At 66.0% G+C, this 19,849-nt stretch overlaps 2 protein-coding genes across 16 annotated transcripts in view; one reads left to right on the forward strand and one right to left on the reverse strand.

The window, feature by feature from the left end:
* ASCL2 (achaete-scute family bHLH transcription factor 2) overlaps positions 1-19,849 on the forward strand; it is an 86,542-nt gene that overhangs the window by 32,981 nt on the left and 33,712 nt on the right. For 5 of the 10 annotated variants that reach the window (XR_009597865.1, XR_009597864.1, XR_009597871.1 and 2 more), the window contains one exon: positions 2,980-4,791. The exons of 1 other annotated variant lie outside the window; for it this stretch is intronic. The gene's annotated coding sequence lies outside the window, so the exon portion shown is untranslated. Of the gene's footprint in view, positions 1-2,979; positions 4,792-12,977; positions 13,128-13,655; positions 13,761-15,204; positions 15,249-19,849 lie in introns of those variants that run through there. 4 more of the 10 variants (XM_060404149.1, XR_009597868.1, XR_009597866.1 and 1 more) reach the window with 4 other exon arrangements.
* Positions 210-19,082, reverse strand: TSPAN32 (tetraspanin 32). Of its 6 annotated transcripts, none has more exons than XM_042237934.2 (9): positions 19,032-19,082; positions 16,589-16,703; positions 15,785-15,882; positions 9,590-9,664; positions 4,008-4,109; positions 3,529-3,615; positions 2,040-2,123; positions 1,786-1,856; positions 210-1,391 (listed from the first exon to the last, which is right to left on the reverse strand). In XM_042237934.2, the coding sequence occupies exons 1-9, from the start codon at positions 19,062-19,064 to the stop codon at positions 1,193-1,195; spliced, it is 864 nt and encodes a 287-aa protein (XP_042093868.1). In that variant the 5' UTR covers positions 19,065-19,082; the 3' UTR covers positions 210-1,192. The 6 variants fall into 6 exon arrangements, with proteins under 6 accessions (XP_042093868.1, XP_042093867.1, XP_042093870.1 ...); XM_042237933.2 differs by lacking the exon at positions 19,032-19,082 and adding an exon at positions 18,845-18,932; XM_042237936.2 differs by lacking the exon at positions 19,032-19,082 and adding an exon at positions 18,636-18,932.

Raw genomic sequence — 19,849 nt, forward strand, 5'->3', positions numbered from 1 at the left:
GGCGTGGGAGGGGGGCATGCGGCGGCCGCAGCTTCCGGCGCAGACCCTTCTCCTGCGCGCTCATATCCGATTCTAGATTCTACGAACTCTGACCAGGACACACCCCTCCCCTTCCTCTTTGGTTTTCGCCACGCTGCGCGGCCCCTGCACCGCCCGACTGCCAGGGAGGTGTCTGATACCAGCCCATTCCCTCTTCCCACCGCTGCTGGTGCCTTCCTTACAGTTTATTTTGTAAGATGAGAAGAGCAAAACCGGGAGAGGAACACGCCTCCCCAGAGGCCTTGGACGGTTACCAAACCCAGAACCGCGGAACCGCCCCACCAGCTTCCGGCGGGGAAGCGCTTCTGTCCCTGGGGAGCCGTCTTGTTCTGGGAGGTGTACTGCGGAGTGTGTGTGACTGCAGGCAGCGGGCATTGGTCACTTTGTCCGGGTTCGGCTGCACCTGACAGACGCTGCTCCTTACTGGGGAGGAAGCAGACTCTGCAGGTTTCGGTGGGGCGGGGCTGCACCCCCTTGGTAGAAGCTCAACAGGCCGTGTTTCCTTCTTTGGCAGCTACGACGGGGCCCCAGAGCTGGGCTGGGCCAGTCTGGTGTCCCGCCCAGGGCTCTGGGGCTTGAGCCGAGGATGCCAGTCGGCAGGTGGTCGGGTGGTGGGCACAGGGGCGGCCACAGGCAGGATTTCTCAGACGCACCCCCGGGGCCGTGCGCATGGCGTCACTACATGAGTGATTTCTCCCGTCAACAGGGAAGTCACCCGGTTGGCCTCACGTATGCACCTGGGCCTGCAGATAGTCCTGCTTGGAGGGTCAGAGGGGAGCTGGAGCCCTCCTGCCTGGGACGTGAGCATGGGGGGCCATATGAGAGGGGAAGTGGTCTCCGGAGACAAGCAGCCCGCGGGGGCGGCCTCAGTCCTGACGCTGTGCAGAACTGAACTGTCCCCAGTCTGCCCGAGCCTGCCTCGGATCCTTCCATCTCCCCAGAGCCTGGGCGTAGGGGGCCAGGGAGCCCTGCCAAGCCCGCCCTCTACTCCCTCTGCCCGCACTCTCAGCCCCCAGCCTCTCCCCAGAGTCTGCGGCTGACCCCCGCTCCCCCAACCCCCGTCTGCTTCAGTGGAGGTGCTGGTCTGGTCAAGCCTCCTCTCCCCCCACCCCCACCACGTGGAGGGAGACAGCTCCTCCCCCCCCAACGAGGGTCACATGCGAGTTGAGACCGCAGCATCTCCGCTTCCGTGGGTAGGCGGGTGGGTGTCCCGGAGCAGCAGAAGCTGACCCGAGTGTCTGCTTGGACTCAGACGGCCCCCGGAAGCGTCCGCTTTGGACGGGCGCTGAGACGGGGAGCCCTCCTGTATGCGTCCATAGACTCTGGGCTCCTGGGGAGGGCAGCTGCGGGCCCTGAGGGGCAGAGGGATGGTGAGGACGCAGAGGGGCTGGGCCCGGAGGGCAAGCAGGTGCCCAGAGTAGAGGGGCCGGGTCAATGGTGGAGGAGCCCGCAGCGTGGCTGGAGGCAGGGGGCTGTCCTGGGGGCCCCAGAGATGCCGCTGTTAGACCTGGGGTCTGTGGGGGCGGGCAGGGGGCAGAGCCTGCCTGGCGGAGAGCTTGCTGCCCCCCAAGCGCCTCCTCTAGGATATCAGCCTGGGCCCTCGATCCAGGGGCCCCACAGCTGGGCAGAGGCGGGAGCGGGAAGGGGTGGTGCTCTCGCCCCCCCACCCCCACCCCGCCCGCACCTGCAGGCCCGTAGGACCCTTCTGGGGAGGTGGCGGTGGGGACGGGTGGTAGGCGGGCCTACCGTTGGCTCACGGAGTATCTGCCCGAGCGGATGCTGAACCAGATGAAGGAGCTAAGCAGCATTGCGTACACCTGGTGGGGCGGGGCAGAGCACGTGTCCCAGCAGCTCTGGGGGCTCACCCCCACCCCTGGGGGAAGGGAGTCGGGGAGGCCCCGTCACGCCCAGGCCTGCTCTTCCCTGGTCCCCGTGCAGGGTGAGCCCTGCGGGTCCCCAGGACCCTGGGGGTGGGGGCCGCGGGTGTCGGTGAGAGCTACCGTGAAGGCGAGGCCCAGGCCGATCAGGGTGGAGACGACGTTCCCCTGCGCCCTCAGGAAGCTCTGGATCCCCTGCAGGCAGTCCTGGGCAGAGGACAGCGTGTGGGCCCAGCCCGCCCCTGCCGGCCGGGGCTCGGCGCCTCTGCAGGGGCGTGGGGCCGCAGCGGCCACTGGGACCCAGGCTAGGGGTGCCGCCTGTCCCGGGACAACCGCCCCGGGCTCCGGACAGGTGCTGAAAACAGCAAAGACGCTAGGATGGAAGCTGCCTCTGTGCGGATGATGGGCTCCAGAGGCCCAGCGGGGCCTGCCTCTGAGTGGCCCCTGAGCGTGGTGTTGGGCTGTGTGTCTGTCCCTCCAGGGCAGGCCGAGTCCCAGTTACTCCGGGTCCCAGGTACCCCACTGAGGGTGAGGAAAGGGCACTGGCTAACAGGGAGGGGCGTTCTTGCTGCATCCGGAACCTCCGCGGCCTCCCCAGGGCATGGTGTCCACCGAGGCACCTTGTCTCCAGGGAAGAGGGAGGGGAGGGGCCCGCCCCTGCTCTGAACCACTCAGAGGCGGCCTTCGGCTCTGGGGAAGGACTTGGCGTTTGGGGGCAGGCTGGGGCAGGGGGTGCGGTGGGGCAGGCAGGGTTGGGTTCTGAAGCCCGAGGTTGAGGGGAGAGGACGCCGGCTTGGTGTCTGTCTATCCATCTGCCCCTGAATCCCTTTGACAAACTCTCATCCCCGCCCCCACGGCTGCACTTCCTCTTGGAAGGCGACCGGGGGTCCGCCCTCCTGCCCCCTCCCTCAGGAGTCCCTCCCCACAAGGCCTTCACTGTCTCCCATGTCACCTGCCATCTCAGAAGGTGCAAGAAGCTGGCCTTCACCCCCACATTGTAGGCGAGGACCTGGGGCCTCCCCCATCCCTCCTCTGCCCTCACCACTCCTCCCACCCCCCACAGCACCAGGGCCCAGGGCGCTGTGTTGGCTCCATCTGGGCTGGGCCTCCAGCCATTTGCATCCTCCTGTCTGTTTCTTGGAGGGTGGCCAGGAGCCTCTTGCCAGAGATGGGGTGAGTTTGTTCCTGACCGGTGGGGGAAGGGAGCCAGGGGTTGCGGGGAGGGGAGGCCACTGTCATCGGGAAGAAGAGGCTCCCTGCCTCCGAAGCCCTTGTGGCCAGATTCAGGCCCAGGCTGACCTTCCAGGAAATGTCCTTCCGGCTTCAGGGACCCCGGCACAGGCGGAGCTGTCCACCGTGCTCTGCGGGCGCTCGGCACAGCTCAGCCCCTGGGTCTCCTACCTTCCCCTGCCCTTCTAGGGGGTTCTGACGGGAGGGTCTCAGTCCCCGAAGCTGGGAGCTGTGCGAACGAGTGAGCACCCGGGCCCAGCCTGGGCAAGTGAACCCAGCCCAGGCCAGCCGCCTCCCTGGGATGGTCTGGGGGGCCAGTGGGTGGGTGTCGCCCTACTCTGGGGCTGAGGCCCCAGGGATGGCGGCGGGCCCCTCCTCTCACCTGTCTGGCAGCCTCCTCCCCCTGACACAGGCCAGCTTCTGAGCCCTCCAGGAGCCCGAGGGGTGAGCGCTTGCCGCAGCACCGGAACTGCAGGGGCGGAAGAGGGAGGCGGTTTGCCCTGAGAACCCCAGGGGCAGAGGGGAAACTGAGGCACGACGTCCTCCCCCCCGCCCTGCCCCTGGCCAGGACGGGAGCTCAGGGCCGGGCGGCTGGCTCTGTAGGGGGCACCCAGCTCCCAGCAGCATGGCCTCCAGCTGGAAGTTCACGTGTGGACGCGGGCTCTCGCACTCTGCTCCAGCCCTGCGGACTCAGAAGCCGGGCCTCCCAGGGCGGAGGAAGACAGGCGCGCTCTGCCCTGCGCCTTGCCCCGCCGTGGCATCCGTGACCCGGGCCCTCAGCTCTGCACCCGGCCAGCTGGCTCTGGGGGGCTGCTCCCTTGTGGCCCTTTTCTGGATGGCAGGCCGCCCCCGCAGGCTCACCGTGTCCTGGATGGCCACCAGCTCCTGCCGCCCGCTTCCGGACACGCTCCTCAGCGCCCGCTCATAGGCCCGGTCGTAGGCGTCGAGCACTGCGTCCTCCACCTGTGCAGAGGGCACCGGAAGGCCGTGCTGGTGAAGCTCACATTCCTGACGGACCCCCCGACGACCCTCAGGTGCTGAGCGGTGCTCAACCGGCCTCCTCCTCTTGCTCCCTCGGGACTGGGCCCCCCAGGAGCAGGGCCTGCATCCCCCAGGTGCTGGTCACAGGGGTTCCCATGCTCCAGCTGTGGGGACCTTTCCCCAAGAATGACTGTTGATGCCACTCTCGCTCCTGGGGGTCCTGCAGGGTAAACCAGCTGTTGTCTTACGGTGGGAGGAGGGCCTGGCCTAAGTGTCCACCTGCTTCTGTTGATCTGAATATGGACAGTGGGGAGGGAGAGCGGCCTGGGGGAGATGGCCAGGGGCCGCCTCGTGCCAGAGTTCAGCTCACAGGGATGCTCCGGGTATTCCCCCAGAACCATCCGGTACGTTCCAGAAAGCCCAGGCAGCCGGGGTCCAGGAAAGGCCTAAGAGCCCAGGGCTGGCCATGGGCACCAGGGCTGACAAGGGCCCTTGGGGCCGACCGAGAAGAGCAGCAACGAGGGCCTGGCCGGCTCTGCCGTCGCTCTGTGCCCACTCCCCAGGCCCCCTTCCGTCTGCCCAGCTAAACGTCCCTTCCTGTGCCTTCTGAAGTGCCCTTTCCTTGCCAAGTTACTTCTCCAGAGGCAGTCTGGAATCGTGCGTCCTCCAGGGAGTCTGGTGATTGTGCTGGGGTCGCTGGTCTGGCACGGGCAAGGCCTCTGAGCTCCCCTGCCCTCCTTCCCCGCCTCAGAGACCCTGAGCCCTGCCTCCCTTCCCTTCCTGCCCCCGAGTCATGTGCCCGCTGGGATAGGTGGGCGGGTGCTCGGGGGTACCCTGCTCTGGCCACTCACCCCGCCCTCCAGAAGGGAAGCGGCTTCCCCACTCCCAGCCTGGGGGACTTGGGGGCAGGCGGGCGGGGGGTGGTCTTGCCCAGTGCTGCCCGAAGCCCCTGTAGGGACAGGTGGATCTGCACCCCCAGCATCACCCTCAGAGCTCGTCGCCCTCTTGGTGAGACTCAGATCTCCGAGCCTCCCAGATGCTCCAGCCACTTTGTTCCCTACCCGAGGGGGAGGTGGGCAGCGTCCTGGGCGGGGGGCCAGGCGCCAGGCCAGCCACGCCTGCAGGAGGCCTGGCGAGGGACCCTCTCCTGGGGGTGGAGACCGGCTGGGCTGTCCTAGTCTCCATGGGAGGAGGTCTCGGGGGAGCCTGTGGGGGGAGCAGAGCCAGCCTGGGGTCAGGGGTGCAGGAGGCCATGACGAGGGCCAGCCCCCCTTACCCCCAACTAGGCCCCAGGGAGACCCTGGCCCCTCTGAGGCGAGGTGCTGCTACCAGGAACACTGGCTGGAGGGCACGCCCACTGGGACTGAGCTGTGGGTTCTTCCCTCTTCTACCTCCCCACCCACTCCCGACCCCAGAAGCAGCGTCCACGAGGTCCTCCTTCGGGTGAAGAGGTGGTTCCGACAAAGCCACACTCCTGCCCGAGACCCCTGGCCTGGACGTGGGGGCCGGTCTGACTCTCCCGAGGCCTGGTGCCTGGGCTCAGGGGCCCTGTGTGTCTCTAGGAGAGAAGTCCAGGGGTGCTGGGAGGTCTCAGAGACCCTTGGGCCCTGAGGTTTGGGTGCTCCCTGGAGGGCGCCCTAACCCTTAAGCCTCATCTCCCAGGGCTCCGGGGAGACCCCTCAGCACGGGGTTTCTAGGCTGCTGAATGCAAAGCAAGGGCCTGGGGTGTCCCTGCTGGCCCAGCTCCCCATGAGGACCCCTCCCAACCTTGCCACTGGCCACGCCTCCCATGGGCTGCTAACCCGCCTGGCGGGGGGGTGCCTGGGGGCCAGGGCCGTAGGAGCTGCAGGCGGTGCGCACAGCAGCACCCCCCCCACCCCGGGGCCCAGGGCCGCCTCTGGCAGCTACTGGACCATGGGGGCGGGGAGTGGCCTCGAAGGGCGGGGCCCAGCCCGGGAGCTGGGGGACGGGCAGCCTTTCACCAGCTCGGGCACCGCCGCACTCAATCCGTGCCTGAATTATTAAGCGGGGCCTGGCAATTCATCACCCGCATTCCTGTCTGGGGACTGGGCAGAGCGGCTCTCAGGCGCCCTCAAGTCCTGTATTCACAGCACGACCGCCTAGTCCTGCTGAATGCCCGCCAAGCTTCAGGGCACCTACCAGGGCCTGAGGCTGGGAGGGGGGCCCGGGGCCGGGAGCGGGGGGTGGTCAGGGCCTGCAGGATGGCTCTGGGGCCACCAGAAGTCATGGGCATCCTCAGGTAGATGGGCCATCTGGACCCCGTGTTTCAGGATATCTCAGGGGGTGCCAGGGGAGAAACGGGGGTGAACAGACCTCTTAGAGCAAACCGCGCGGCCCTTTGAGGGTCTCTGTTCCTGCCTCTAGGAGGACCCCATGGAAAGAGGGATTTGCTGGCCAGGGTTGGCCTTGACGCCAAGGCCCCCCAGGTGCCCGGGGTCAGGGGCACAGGACAGGCGGCTCCTCAGCCCCTGCCACCTGGGGCCCGCACCCTCGTGAATGCGGGTGACGGAGGTCAGACCTGGGCTCCGCGGCTGCAGGCGGGTTCCGCTCGTCCCTTCCCCCCTGCTCGTTCATTCCCGCACACAGGGAGGTCTTCACACTCCTTTACAGACGAGGACACGGAGACCCAGGAAGGTGGGCCGATCGCCCAAGAGCGCGGGACGCAGGGCTGACCCCACCTAGGCCCCCCTGCGCCCACTCAGGTGTGGCAGGAAGCCCCAGCCCCCACTGGGGCCAGCCAGGGCCCTGAACACTGGACCCCAAAGGCCAGCGGCAGCACAGCACAGACCAGAATGATTTCTGATGGGGGTGGCGGGGGCCATGCAGGGAGGAAGCCCAGCTGGGTCCCGTCTGCTTCCACCCCTTCCCCTTCCCAGAGCGGGAGCCCCAGAAGGGTTTTGGCCTGTGGGCCCTGCCCCTGCAGAACCGCCAGCCCTGGGCTTGGAGCTGTAAACACACAGTGTCAGAGTCAGGAGAGGGGGCTGCAGCCGCCCTGGCGGAGCTGCCCGGCCGGGCACCCTGGCAGCCGTCGTGGCAGGGACCACCCGCGTGGTGAGCCTGACCTCGCCTGGCCCAGCAGCTCCCTGGGGGTGGGCCAGCAGCTCGACACTCCTTGGTCTCTGAGAGCCGAGGCTGCCTTTCTGGGCTCCAAGCCCCCCAGAACCAGAGGGAATGCCCTTTTCCCCTCTGATCAGGGGTGGGTGACCCCAGATGATGGCAGGGTGGTGGTGAACAGTTTGGGGTGATCTTTGCGCAGCTACAGGAAAAGAGGCTTTGACTCAGGGCTAAGAGTCCCGACGGTGGCCCCCTCTTGCTCCGGCTCTGCCAGGGTGACCTGGCCCCTCCCCACCCCCATGGGCCTGAGCCCCTCCCTCTGCAGACCGAGAGGATGGCACCGCCCTGCAAGGTCTGGGGATGCCCCCTCAACTCCGAGGAGTTCAGCGGTGGCGGGGGGACGGGGGAACTAGGCCCGCACTGCGGGTAAGGCAGGGCAGGGCCAGAGTGGGTAAAGAAAGAGGGTGGAAGTGTGAGGCGCTCAGTCGTGTCCGACTCTTGTGACCCCGTGGACTGCAGCCCACCAGGCTCCACTGTCCGCGGAATTCTCCAGGCAAGAATCGTGGAAACCAGGGCTCGAATGCGGCTCTCCCGCGCCGCAGGCAGACTCTTTACCCACTGAGTCTCCAGGGAAGCCCTCCGGGCCTTAGAGTGGGTAGCCACACACCTGGAAGCACGCAGCACGAGCTGGGTCTCCTGACCCAGCCGTCCTCTGCATGTTGCATGAATGTCTTGGGGTGCCCTGCAGCCAGGGGCCGGGGCCGCCGGGATCCGCGATACACGGTCACACGTAGGCCGCTGGTCAGCTGCCTGCACAGGGTTTTGCCTGGAAACCCAGGGTCCTCCAGGGCCCCCGAGTGGCTAAGTCGGTAAAGACTCTGCAATGCGGGAGGCCTGGGCTCAGTCCCTGGGTCAGGAGGACCCCCCCACCTGGAGAAGGAAACAGCAACCCACTCCAGTATTCTGGCCTGGAAAATCCCGTGGCCAGAGAAGGCTGGCGGGCTACAGTCGCAAGAGTCGGACACGACTTAGAGACTAAACCAGCGCCCAGCAGTGTCCTCCAGCAGGACTGGCCGTGGTCTCCCTGGGCTGGTCCTTAAGGGGTACAGGGGAATCTGAAGCCCAAAGAGAGGAGGCAGGCGTGCTCGGGGTCTCAGAAAGTCCGTCCAGACAGGGCTTGTGGGGCTGGGCTCCCCAGGGACTGCTTTGGGGTCTGGCCTGGGCTGGCCTCCCACAGGCGAAGCCTGGGCCTGGATTCTCCTGCCTGGCTTGTGTCCGCTCCCGGGGACTGGGTGGAGGCCTCTGCAGGCGCTGGCCACTCAGCCAGGGAGCAGCGAGGGGGTGAGAAGCCCCTTTGGGAGGGGCACCCAGGGGCTGCCCTTCAGACTCACAGCTCGGCTGGGGAGCGAAGCTGAGCCTGCTGGGGCCACAGGCAGCACTGTGCTAGCCAGCCTCGCTCTGCCCTGGCTGGGATCGGCCACATGGACCCGCGGCGCCCCCTCCTCAGCCGACTCTGGACCCTCCTGGCCCCACCAGTCCTCGGCCTCTGCAAACAGAAGCCCATCTGGGGCTGCGTCCCCCATCTCTCTGGATCTCTCGGGCACCCATTTCCTCTGTCTGACCACAGAAGTTCTGACCTGGTCTGGGAGGACTCAGCTCTGCTCATGGACTTGACCAGTCCCGTTTCCCAGGCAGGCTTTCAGCTCTGACTCAGGGCCTGGTGTTCAGGCAGAATTTCTGGAAGGCCAGGCTGCCCCCGCCCCTGTCACTTGGGAGCGGTCCCTCCTGAGCTGTGGTCCTGCCCTCCTCCCTGGGGTAGCACCCACCCTAGACCCGGGCCCGCAGGCTTCAAGCCCTGTTGTCCGGGGGCCAGCATCCCACGTGACTGCGTTATCTCAGAACTGGGGCCTCCCTCCCTGCCAGCTTCGAGCTGCCCTGGGGTCCCTCAGAACCAGCAACACCCAGAGACATAGGAGTGGGTGGACGGAGGAAGGAGAGGAGAACGGAGCCCCCCGAGAGGAGAACGGAGCCCACCCCGAAAGGGACCCACACCCACCATCGCCTGTCCCGCAGCCCCTGCGGCGAATAGGCCTCTCTCCCAGCCAGGCCCGGCCCCGGTCAGAGGTGCAGCCCTTGACGGCGCGTTTTCTGGAGCTGACCCCCCCAGTCAACCCTGCGGGCCTGGGAGGCTCCCCTCCCTCAGTCCCCCAGGTGCCATCTTCTGAGCCCCGGGGGTCCTGCCCCGGGAGCTGCCGCTCCCAGCCCAGCAGAGGGCCAGCCCGCAGGCAGAGAGTGTCCCCAGCGTGGCCCCCATACCCGCCGGCCGCCCCCGGTGGCCGCGGGAGAGGGAGCAGGGGCCCTCCCCCACGGGACAGAGCCGCGCTCACCTGAGTGGGGCTGTGGGCCCTCCAGAAGGCCGCCTGCACCAGGGCGCAGAACACCAGCGCGAAGCTCAGGAAGGCCTGTGAGGGGCAGGGGAGGAGGCACGCTGAGTCTGGCTTTGGCTTCCCAGGGCCCCAGGGAGGCGGCGGTCAGGCCCCGGGATGAGGAAGAAACCTGCCCTCTGCGCCTGCGGCCGGGAAAGGCACTGACCCCAGACGGGCCGGGCGGGCCTTCCCTGAGCCCGAGATTCAGATTCAGAGCAAGCGCCCCCTTTCAAGTGGTCTGGCCTGGAGGGGCGGCTCGGGGACGCTGGCTGCACTTGGAAGCGCTGCGCTTAGTCGCAGTCCTGTCCGACCCTGCAACCCCATGGGCTGGAGCCCGCCAGGCTCCTCTGTCCGGGGGATTCTCCAGGCAGGAATACTGGAGTGGGTTGCCATGCCCTCCTCCAGGGGATCTTCCTGACCTGGGGATCAAACCCGGGTCTCCTGCATTGCAGGCAGATTCTTTACCGACTGAGCTATCAGGGAATCGCTTGGATAGGAAGGGCCTTTTCCAGAAGGGACAGCTGGTTTTGCTTGGTTTTCTGAAACAGGCCTCCCAGAGGTTCCGGAGCTGGCGTTCTAGCCAAGAGCATGGCCCGCTGGCCACCCTGAGATGGGTGACTCCCAGCAGAGGTGCTCCTCTTCCCACCGGTGTGCTCCCCAGGACCCAGCAGGCCTGTCCACCTCCTGCCCATGCCCGGGCCTCGGGCTCTGGTGGACCTTTCCTCACAGGGGTTCTGAAGCTGATGAATATTTGCTCCCTCCCGGGAAATACACACACGTCCGCAAAGCTCTTTTGCGGGTCGTTTCAGAGGCTCACCCCAGGCTGCCCCGGGGACGGCCCCCGCTGTGGCCTGGCTGGTACTCTGTGCTGGGGATGCTCCCATTCAGGCCTCGGGCTGAGCCTCCTGCGGGAGCTCTGGATGGTCAGTCCGCCTGCTGACCACCTGGCCCAGGGGTCTGGAGTCCAGTATCGCTCCTTCCCGGGAGCAGGACTGTCTGGGGCCGGTGTGGCCAGGCTCTCCCAACCCAGGGCCTTGCTGGGGTGACACCAGAGTCCACGGCCAGCACGGGGTCCATGGCCAGCATGGAGGCACACCCAGGTGCAGACGGGCACACAGGCAGTGCCCGGGCTGGACGGGGACGAAGAAGACTGTTCTGCTCCACACTTGGTTGGGGGGCTGCGTCCAGGAGATGGGGGGGTCCAGCCCACCGGCTCCCAGACTCCATGCAGGGACGGGGACCTTCAGCTCCGCTCAGGGGCGGGAGGCCCACCAGCTTCCACCCCACGTTTCCTCCTTCTTGCCCAGGGGTCCACCAGGCCTCAGTCTCCAGATGGCTCTGGGATGCCTCTTCCTCCCCTCCCTCCTCCCGCTCCTCCTCCCTCTCTTCCCTCCTTCCCTCTCCCCCTCCTCCCTTCCCTCTCTTCCCTCCTCCCTCCCTCCTCCCTTCCCTCTCCTCCTCCTCCCTCTCCTCCTCCCCCTCCTCCTTCTCCTCCCCCCTCCTCAATTCCCTCTTCTCCCTCCTCCCTCTCCCCCTCCTCCCTTCTCTCTTCTCTCCCTCCTCCCTCCTCCCTCCCTCCCTCCTCCCTCCCTCCCTTCCCTCTCCTCCTCTCCCTCCTCCCTCTCCCTCCCCTCCTCCCTTCCCTCTCTTCCCTCCTCCCTTCCCTCTCCTCCTCTCCCTCCTCCCCATCCTCCTCCCTCTTCCCCCTTTCCCTCCCCCTCCCCCTCCTCTCTTCCCTCCTCTCCCTCCTCCCCTCCCCCTCCTTCTCCTCCTCCCCTCCCTCCTCCCTTCCCTCTCCTCCTCTCCCTCCTCCCTCTCCTCCTGATTCCCTCTACTCCCTCCTCCCTCTCCCCTCCCCTCCTCCCTTCCCTCTCTTCCCTCCTCCCCTCCCCTCCTCCTCCCCTCCTCCTCTTCCTCCTCTCCTCCTCCCCTCCTCATTCCCTCTTCTCCCTCCTCCCTCCCCTCCTCCCCTCCTCCTCCCCCTCCTCCTCTTCCTCCCTCTCCTCCTCCCCTCCTCATTCCCTCTTCTCCCTCCTCCCTCTCCTCCTCCCCCTCCTCCTCCCCCTCCTCCCTCTTCTACTCCTCCCACTCCTCCTCCTCCCACCCCCAGGCTGGCCAAGGGTCCCTTTCCCCATCTGGAAGCCATTGCCCAGCACTGCCTCCCAGGCTGGAGGCCCGGAGCCAGCTCAAGGGACTAGCATTTTCCAGGAACTGTTCCATTCCCCGGGAGAGGGAGCATCACTCCAGCCCGCCCGCCTGCCCGCCCGTCCGCCTTGCACGGAGGGTCCTGGGTGGCACATGGGCCGCCTGTGCGCTGAGGCATTGGGTGCCGTGGGCCCCATGCCCGCCGCCCTCTCTCCTGATTCTAAACAACAACATAAATAAATCCAAATGGCTTCCTTGGCGCAGCGGCCAGCCCTGCTCTCAGCCGCTCATTTCCTGTGTGCGAGGCTCGTTTGGGAGGGGGCGGGGGCAGGAAGGGGAGCAGCAGGAAGATGGGGGGCAGGACGGGAAAGATCGCCCTCTCCTAGCCCTCCCGGGGGGCTCGCACGCTCCTGACACACACAGAGGCGAGACACAACACCGCACCCCGGGGTGCACACAGGCCCCCCGCTCACCGGGTGGGCGCGGGATGGGGTCCCCCAGCCCCCTGCTCCCCCTAACCCGCCCAGGGGCAGTGCTGGGCTCCCGTCTTGTGCAGCAGGAGGCCGGTCGTGGGGCCCAAGCCGCGTCCCGGGCAGGGAAGCAGGACCGAGGCCCTGGTGCTCCGGGGTCCCTGCCCCAGAGCAGGGCGCAGAGCGCGGTGGTCGGGGGAGCGGGGGAAGAGCCCGGCCAACAGGAGCCTTCGGCAGAAGCAGCTTCAGCCCGCGGCTTTGCGCCCAGCCCCATGGCGCCCCCTGGCGGCGGACGCGGCAGGCTGTCCCCGCCGGGACCTCGGGGTCTGGGCCCGCTGCCCGCAGCCTCGACCTCCAGCAGTGAGCCCCTGCGGCAGCCCCAGGCCTCCGCGCTCCCCTCCGGGGGACAGTCCGCTTGCCTGGCCGGATGCCCCGGGGCCTCCCTCCCTCCCCAGGCCAGGTTGGTAGCACGGCCCGCACTCCTGTGGGGTCCTGGTTGGGGTCCAGCTGCCAAATGGGCCTTAGCACACCAGGGCCCGGCCCGGCTCTGGGAGGCGACTCTGCCCCGGGCCCTGGTGCGCCGCTCAGTGGTGTCCGACTCTCTGCGACCCCGCGGACTGCAGCCTCCTCTGTCCATGGGACTTTGCAGGCAAAGATGCTGGAGTGGGTTGCCATTTCCTCCTCCAGGGGATCTTCCCGACCCAGGGATCAAACCTGGGTCTCCTGCATTGCAGGCAGATTCTTTACCCACTGAGCTGCCTGGCCTTGGAGATGTCTGCAACCCAGGAGTCGCTCAAGGCGTTTGCTGACACTGCTGGCCGAGAACCCCGCCAGCCGTGGGGATCCAGAAGGCTGCCAGGGAGCCCAGGGCTGTCAGCTTCAGGGTACGCCTGGGGAAACACAGCCCCCAGCAGGAGCTCCCGGGGGGGGGGCACCCCATGAACTGCTCCAAGGGTAGGGGTGGGGTCTGCAGGCAAAGAGAGCTGGCAGCGGGAAAGTGGGACCGCAGTGACCCGTGGAGTCCCAGGAAGGCTGGACTTGGTGTTTTGGGGAGCCTGAGAGGGACTGGGGGTGCAGCTGGCAGCCCAGGGCACCAGCCAGAAGCTGAGGCCCCGGTTCAGGCGAGAGAGGGCAGCTTGAGCCCACAGCGGGCACCACAGTCCTTGGGGAGGCGGGGCTGGCAGCTGCAGCAGGACAGGCCGCTGGAGGAGCAGGTATGCGGGCAGCAAGGGCCCCTGCAAGGGGTGAGATCGGGGCAGGGGAGGGAGCCCCACCACCGGCGGCTGCCACGGAGGGCGTGCCGCTCGGGAGGAGCCCGGGGTCTAGGGGCCACGGCCAGTCCTGACCTACAGGGGACCGATTGGGCCCGGCCTCGTCCCAAAGGGAGGAATTCATCCGAACTGTGTTCCCAGAGCCTCCTGTGTCACAGAACCAGACTGTCCCGAGCCTCTGACCAGCACCTAAGGCCAGGAGGGCCAACGCTGCCTTTCAAAGCCCCCGTGGATGATGGGGGTGAGGTAGAACGCCCATCACACCACCCCTGGGGCAGGGTGCCCAGGTGGAGGGGTCCTGACTCTCCTGGGTGGAGGGGGTCCCGAAAGTCCCAGGTTGAGGCGTCCTGACTCCCGGGTGGGGGTGTTCTGACTGTCCTGGGTGGAGGGATCCTGACTCCTGGTGGGGGGGTCCTGACTCTCTAGTGGAGGGGTCCTGATTCCCGGGTGGAGGGGTTCTGACTCCTGTGTGGGGGGTCCTGACTCCTGGGTGGGGGGTTCTGACTGTCCTGGGTGGGGGGGTCCTAACTCCCGGGTGGAGGGGATCCTGACTCCCAGGTGGAGGGGTCCTGACTCTGGGATGGGGGGTTCTGACTGTCCTGGGTAGAGGGGTCCTGACTCCCAGGTGGGGAGGTCCTGACTTCCAGGTGGAGGGGTCCTGACTCCCAGGTAGGGGGTCCTGGGTGGGGGGTTCTGACTGTCCTGGGTGGAGGGATCCTGACTCCCTGGTGGAGGGGTCCTGACTCCTGGGTGGGGGGTTCTGACTGTCCTGGGTGGGGGGGTCCTGACTCCCGGGTGGAGGGGGTCCTGATTCCCGGGTGGAGGGGGTTCTGACTCCTGGGTGGGGGGGTCCTGACTCCTGGGTGGGGAGTTCCGACTGTTCTGGGGGAGGGGTCCTGACTCCCAGGTAGGGGATCTTGGGTGGGGCGTTCTGACTGTCCTGGGTGGAGGGGTCCTGACTCCCGAGTGAGGGGGTTCCGACTGTCCTGGGTGGAGGGGTCCTGACTCCCAGGTGGGGAGGTCCTGACTCCCAGGTAGGGGGTCCTGGGTGGGGGGGTCCTGACTCCCGGGTGGAGGGGGTCCTGACTCCTGGGTTGGGGGTCCTGACTCCTGGGTGGGGAGTTCCGACTCTTCTGGGGGAGGGGTCCTGACTCCCAGGTAGGGGATCTTGGGTGGGGCGTTCTGACTGTCCTGGGTGGAGGGGTCCTGACTCCCGGGTGGAGGGGTCCTGACTCCTGGGTGGGGTGTCCTGACTCCCGGGTAGAGGGGGTCCTGACTCCTGGGTGGGGAGTTCCGACTGTTCTGGGGGAGGGGTCCTGACTCCCAGGTAGGGGATCTTGGGTGGGGCGTTCTGACTGTCCTGGGTGGAGGGGTCCTGACTCCCGGGTGGGGGTGTCCTGACTCCTGGGTGGAGTGGTCCTGACTCCCGAGTGAGGGGGTTCCGACTGTCCTGGGTGGAGGGGTCCTGACTCCCAGGTGGGGAGGTCCTGACTCCCAGGTAGGGGGTCCTGGGTGGGGGGTTCTGACTGTCCTGGGTGGGGGGGTCCTGACTCCCGGGTGGAGGGGGTCCTGACTCCTGGGTGGGGGGTCCTGACTCCTGGGTGGGGAGTTCCGACTCTTCTGGGGGAGGGGTCCTGACTCCTGGGTGGGGGGTTCTGACTGTCCTGGGTGGGGGCGTCCTGACTTCCAGGTGGAGGGTTCCTGACTTCCAGGTGGAGGGGTCCTGACTCCCAGGTAGGGGATCTTGGGTGGGGCGTTCTGACTGTCCTGGGTGGAGGGGTCCTAACTCCTGGGTGGAGGGGTCCTGACTCCTGTGTGGGGGCTCCTGACTCCTGGGTGGGGGATTCTGACTGTCCTGGGTGGAGTGGTCCTGACTCCCTAGTGAGGGGGTTCCGACTGTCCTGGGTGGAGGGGTCCTGACTCCCAGGTGGGGAGGTCCTGACTTCCAGGTGGAGGGGTCCTGACTCCTGGGTGGGGGGTTCTGACTGTCCTGGGTGGGGGGGTCCTGACTCCCGGGTGGAGGGGGTCCTGACTCCCAGGTGGGGGGGTCCTGACTCCCGGGTGGGGGGTCCCGACTGTCCTGGGTGGGGGCATCTTGACTCCCAGGTGGAGGGGTCCTGACTCTGGGATGGGGGGTTCTGACTGTCCTGGATGGGGGGGTCCTGACTCCCAGGTCGGGGGGTCTTGGCCATCCCACACCCCTTGGGCTTTGCTTTCCTTAGGGACACGGGCGAGGTGGGCTCCCTCGGCTCCCAGCTCGGAGCACTCACCGCAGCCATGAGGCCCCCGGCCCCTCTCACAGTGGCTGCGGCGCTCAACACGGCCCCCAGGGTCAGGAGTGCAGCCAGGGCGATTCCAGCGGAGAAGGCTGGGGGCAGAGAGAAGTGTCAGGGTGCCCAGCAGGGGTCCTGGGTGCGCAAGAGGAGGCTCCTGGGGGCCCTGAAGGGGCCTCGTCTCCTCCGCATGGATGTACCCCACCTTCCTGCTCTGCCCCTCCCGCCCGCCCCCTCTCCCTCCTCCAGGGGCCATCAGAAGCCCGTCCCTGCCCCCAGGCCCAGCTGACAGGCTGGTAATCTTATCAGTCCAGGCCCGGCCCCAGGCTTCCTGCTCCTGGGGCTCTGGGGTTTGGGGCTCGAGATAAAAACGGGAGGCCTGGGGCTAGGACCGTGGTAACCCCGCAAGCCTCTGCTTTCACTGTATCTGCCCTCCTCAGCCTCTGGTGGTCTCTCCCGGGGCCAAGACCCCCAGGGGTGGGGCTGGGGGGATAGGATGCCATCTCTGTGAGCTGTTCAAGGCCTCATCGTGGGCGAGCACCCCTTCCTGGACATGGAGGACGGGGCCTGGACACCTCCCGACATACCCACGCTGCCCCAGGGGCCCAGGGAAGACGCAGGCAGAAGCAGGCCCTGCCCAGGGGAGCTGGGACCTCACGGCAGCCCCTCCTGCCTCTGACCCCGCTGCCTGCCCCAGCCCCGCTCCTCTCAGCAGTCCTCACCCCAGCCCAGGGCTCCTCCCCAGCCGCCTTTGCTCCTGAAGCCCCCTCCCCAGCAGTGGCCGCCCACCGCCCCACTCACCCCAGTGGTGCAAGGCCTCATAGGTGGTCCTGTCTGTGGACACGGAGCTGATGACGGCAAAGTGGGGCCCAAAGTAGCTGAGCACAGCTGTGGCGGCCATGGCGGAGCCCAGGAGCTGCGGGCAGGCACGTCCAGCCGGTGGGCGCGGGGCTGGGCACCGACCCCCACCAGCCGTCTCCGGCATCCTGGTCTCATGGGACAGGGTCAGCTGCAGGGCTTCCCAGTGTTCCGGGGGTGGCCTCAGGGGGTCTTTGCTGCAGACACCTACCCCCACACCCTCACACACAGACATCCCTCACAGAGACCCTGCCACACACACACACACCCCATCACAGACACCCACCACACATACACACCCCATCACACACAGATACCCCGTCACACACACAGACACCCCATTATACACAGACACCCACCACACACAGACACCCCATCACACACACAGACACCCCATCACACACACACACTCCATCACACACACAGACACCCCATCACAGACACACACACCCCATCATACACACAGACACCCACCACACACAGACACCCCATCACACACAGACACCCCATCATACACACAGATACCCCATCACACACATAGACACCCCATTATACACAGACACCCACCACACACAGACACCCCATCACACACACAGACACCCCATAACACACACAGATACCCCATCACACACACAGACACCCCATCACACACACACAGACACCCACCACACATACACACCCCATCACACACAGATACCCCGTCACACACACAGACACCCACCACACACAGACACCCCATCACACACACACAGATACCCCATCACACACACACACCCAGTCACACACACAGACACCCCATCACACACACACAGACACCCCATTATACACAGACACCCACCACACACACACAGACACCCCATTATACACAGACACCCACCACACACAGACACCCCATCACACACACAGACACCCCATCACACACACACAGACACCCCATTATACACAGACACCCACCACACAGACACCCCATCACACAGACACCCCATCACATACACACACACTCCATCACACACACAGACACCCCATCACACACACATACACACCCCATCACACACAGATACCCCGTCACACACACAGACACCCCATTATACACAGACACCCACCACACACAGACACCCCATCACACACACAGACACCCCATCACACACACAGACACCCCATCACACACACACACCCCATCACACACACAGACACCCCATCACACACACAGACACCCCATCACACACAGACACCCCATCACACACACACATACCCCATCACACACAGACACCCCATTACACACCCTCTTGCACACACATACATCCCACCACACACGCACAGACATCCCATCACACACACACACACCCCAATCACACAGAGACACCCCATCACACACAGACACCCCATCACACACACAGACACCCCATCATACACACAGATACCCCGTCACACACATAGACACCCCATTATACACAGACACCCCATCACAAACAGACACCCCATCACACACACAGACACCCTATCATACACACAGATACCCATCATACACACACACCCCATCACACACAGATACCCCATCACACACACACACACACCCCATCAGACACCCTCTTGCACACACATACATCCCACCACACACACACATACATCCCATCACATACACAGACACCACACACACACACAGACACTCCATCACAGACAGACCCCACCACACACACAGACACCCATCACACACAGATAACCCCTCACACACACAGACACCCCATCACAGACACAGACCCCACCACACAGACTCACATTCACATCCCCCCCTTGCCAGCACAGACACTCACTGTCCAGCGCCTCCAAGGGCCCAGAACCTCCGATGGCCCCCTTGGTGGACCCCCCCCCCAGCCCTCTCAGCTCCCCCTCTCTGTGAGAGCACTTCCAAGGGCAGGAGGCCAGCCCCCAGCCCGCTCCCCTGGGGGACCCTCTCCGACCCCAGTTCCCCAGCCACCCAAGCCCCTCAGACCTCCAGCAGGCCCCTTGCTGCCCAGCAGGAAAACGCACACCACTTGCGGGGCACCTTTCGCCGCCGAGACTTTGCCCCCAGGACCCCAGGTGCAGGCCCACGGGGGCAGGAAGGCGGGTGTGTGTGTTAGGGGGAGGACCCACAATTTTGGAGAACCAGGAGCATGGCGCACCCCACCCCCGCCACCTCCTGCCCAGCCTGCCTGTTACCAGAACAAAGAGGCTGGTGGCCAGCATCTGGCATTTGGCTACCCTGACTCGAACGCAAGGCTCCATGGAGGTTCGGCTGCTCTCCTCTGCTCTCCACTCCCTTCCCCAGCCTCTCCTCCCTCCCCCTCCCCTCCCTCCCACTGTGGTTTTGGTTTCCAGCTGGGTGGGGACCTCAGATAGCAGTTGCCCGCTGAGGAGCTGGGTTAAGTTGATCACCCATCTGCCTGTCAGCATACCCAGGAACTGCGCCTCTGGGTGGCCCAGAAAAAGGGCAGGGAGGAAGGGGAGTGGGGGCAAGGTCAGCTTCCGCCCTCCTGCCGCCCCTCCCCTGACCCAAGCCCCCAGGACACGAGCAGGTAAATGAGGCCTCCCTGAAGGGTGTGCCCTTGCTCCTGGCAGGGCCATGGAGGACCCTGGGAGGAAGTGGGCGAGTGAGAGAGGGTGCCTGGGTGGGGGTGAGCTTCCCGTCCTGGGAGTGTGCAAAGGCTGGACCCGCAGTGAGTCCTGCCTGGGGCTGCTGTCTTTGCAGGACTTTGGGGGAGAGGCCGTATATGAACTTCTCTATCGAAACACTGTCTTACGAAACACCTTTCGAAATGTTCTGTGACATCAAAATTTTCCAAAAAGCCACTTGATTTTTGATGCTTCAGCAGCACAGATGAGTAATTTAGAGTGGAGTGTGCAGGGGGAGGGGGCCGGGCCCCTCTCTGCACCCACGTTGAGGCTCTGTCGGAACACGAGTCTGTGATTAAATCTCCTGACGCGACCCTGGGGCTGTGCTCGTGGGCGGCTGGACCCAGCGCAGCCTGGGGTGGGGCACGTGGTGAGCCCCCGGTCTGGGTCCCTTCTGGGCCAGCTGGAGCAGCAGGGTCCCCCCGCTGCGGTCCTCCAGGGCTGCCTGGGCACAGCTCCCCTCTCGTGCTGAAATCACCCCTCTCCCACATCTCATCATGTGGGTCCTCAGGGCACTCGGGGGCCTCAGCTAGGGAGGACAGGTGCCCCAGA

Source organism: Ovis aries, chromosome 21 (assembly GCF_016772045.2).
Source record: "Ovis aries strain OAR_USU_Benz2616 breed Rambouillet chromosome 21, ARS-UI_Ramb_v3.0, whole genome shotgun sequence".
Lineage (NCBI taxonomy): Eukaryota > Metazoa > Chordata > Mammalia > Artiodactyla > Bovidae > Ovis > Ovis aries.

Excerpts from the sequence above, each read along its gene's own strand:
- TSPAN32 (XM_060404148.1), bottom strand. The coding sequence starts at position 18,910 with ATGGAGCCTTGCGTTCGAGTCAGGGTAGCCAAATGCCAGATGCTGGCC. Across the intron at positions 16,704-18,635 it reads CAGCAAGGGGCCTGCTGGAG|CTCCTGGGCTCCGCCATGGC; the intron begins GTCTGAGGGGCT and ends GCCTGCCCGCAG. Across the intron at positions 9,665-16,588 it reads TGAGGCCTTGCACCACTGGG|GCCTTCCTGAGCTTCGCGCT; the intron begins GTGAGTGGGGCG and ends TGCCCCTCACAG.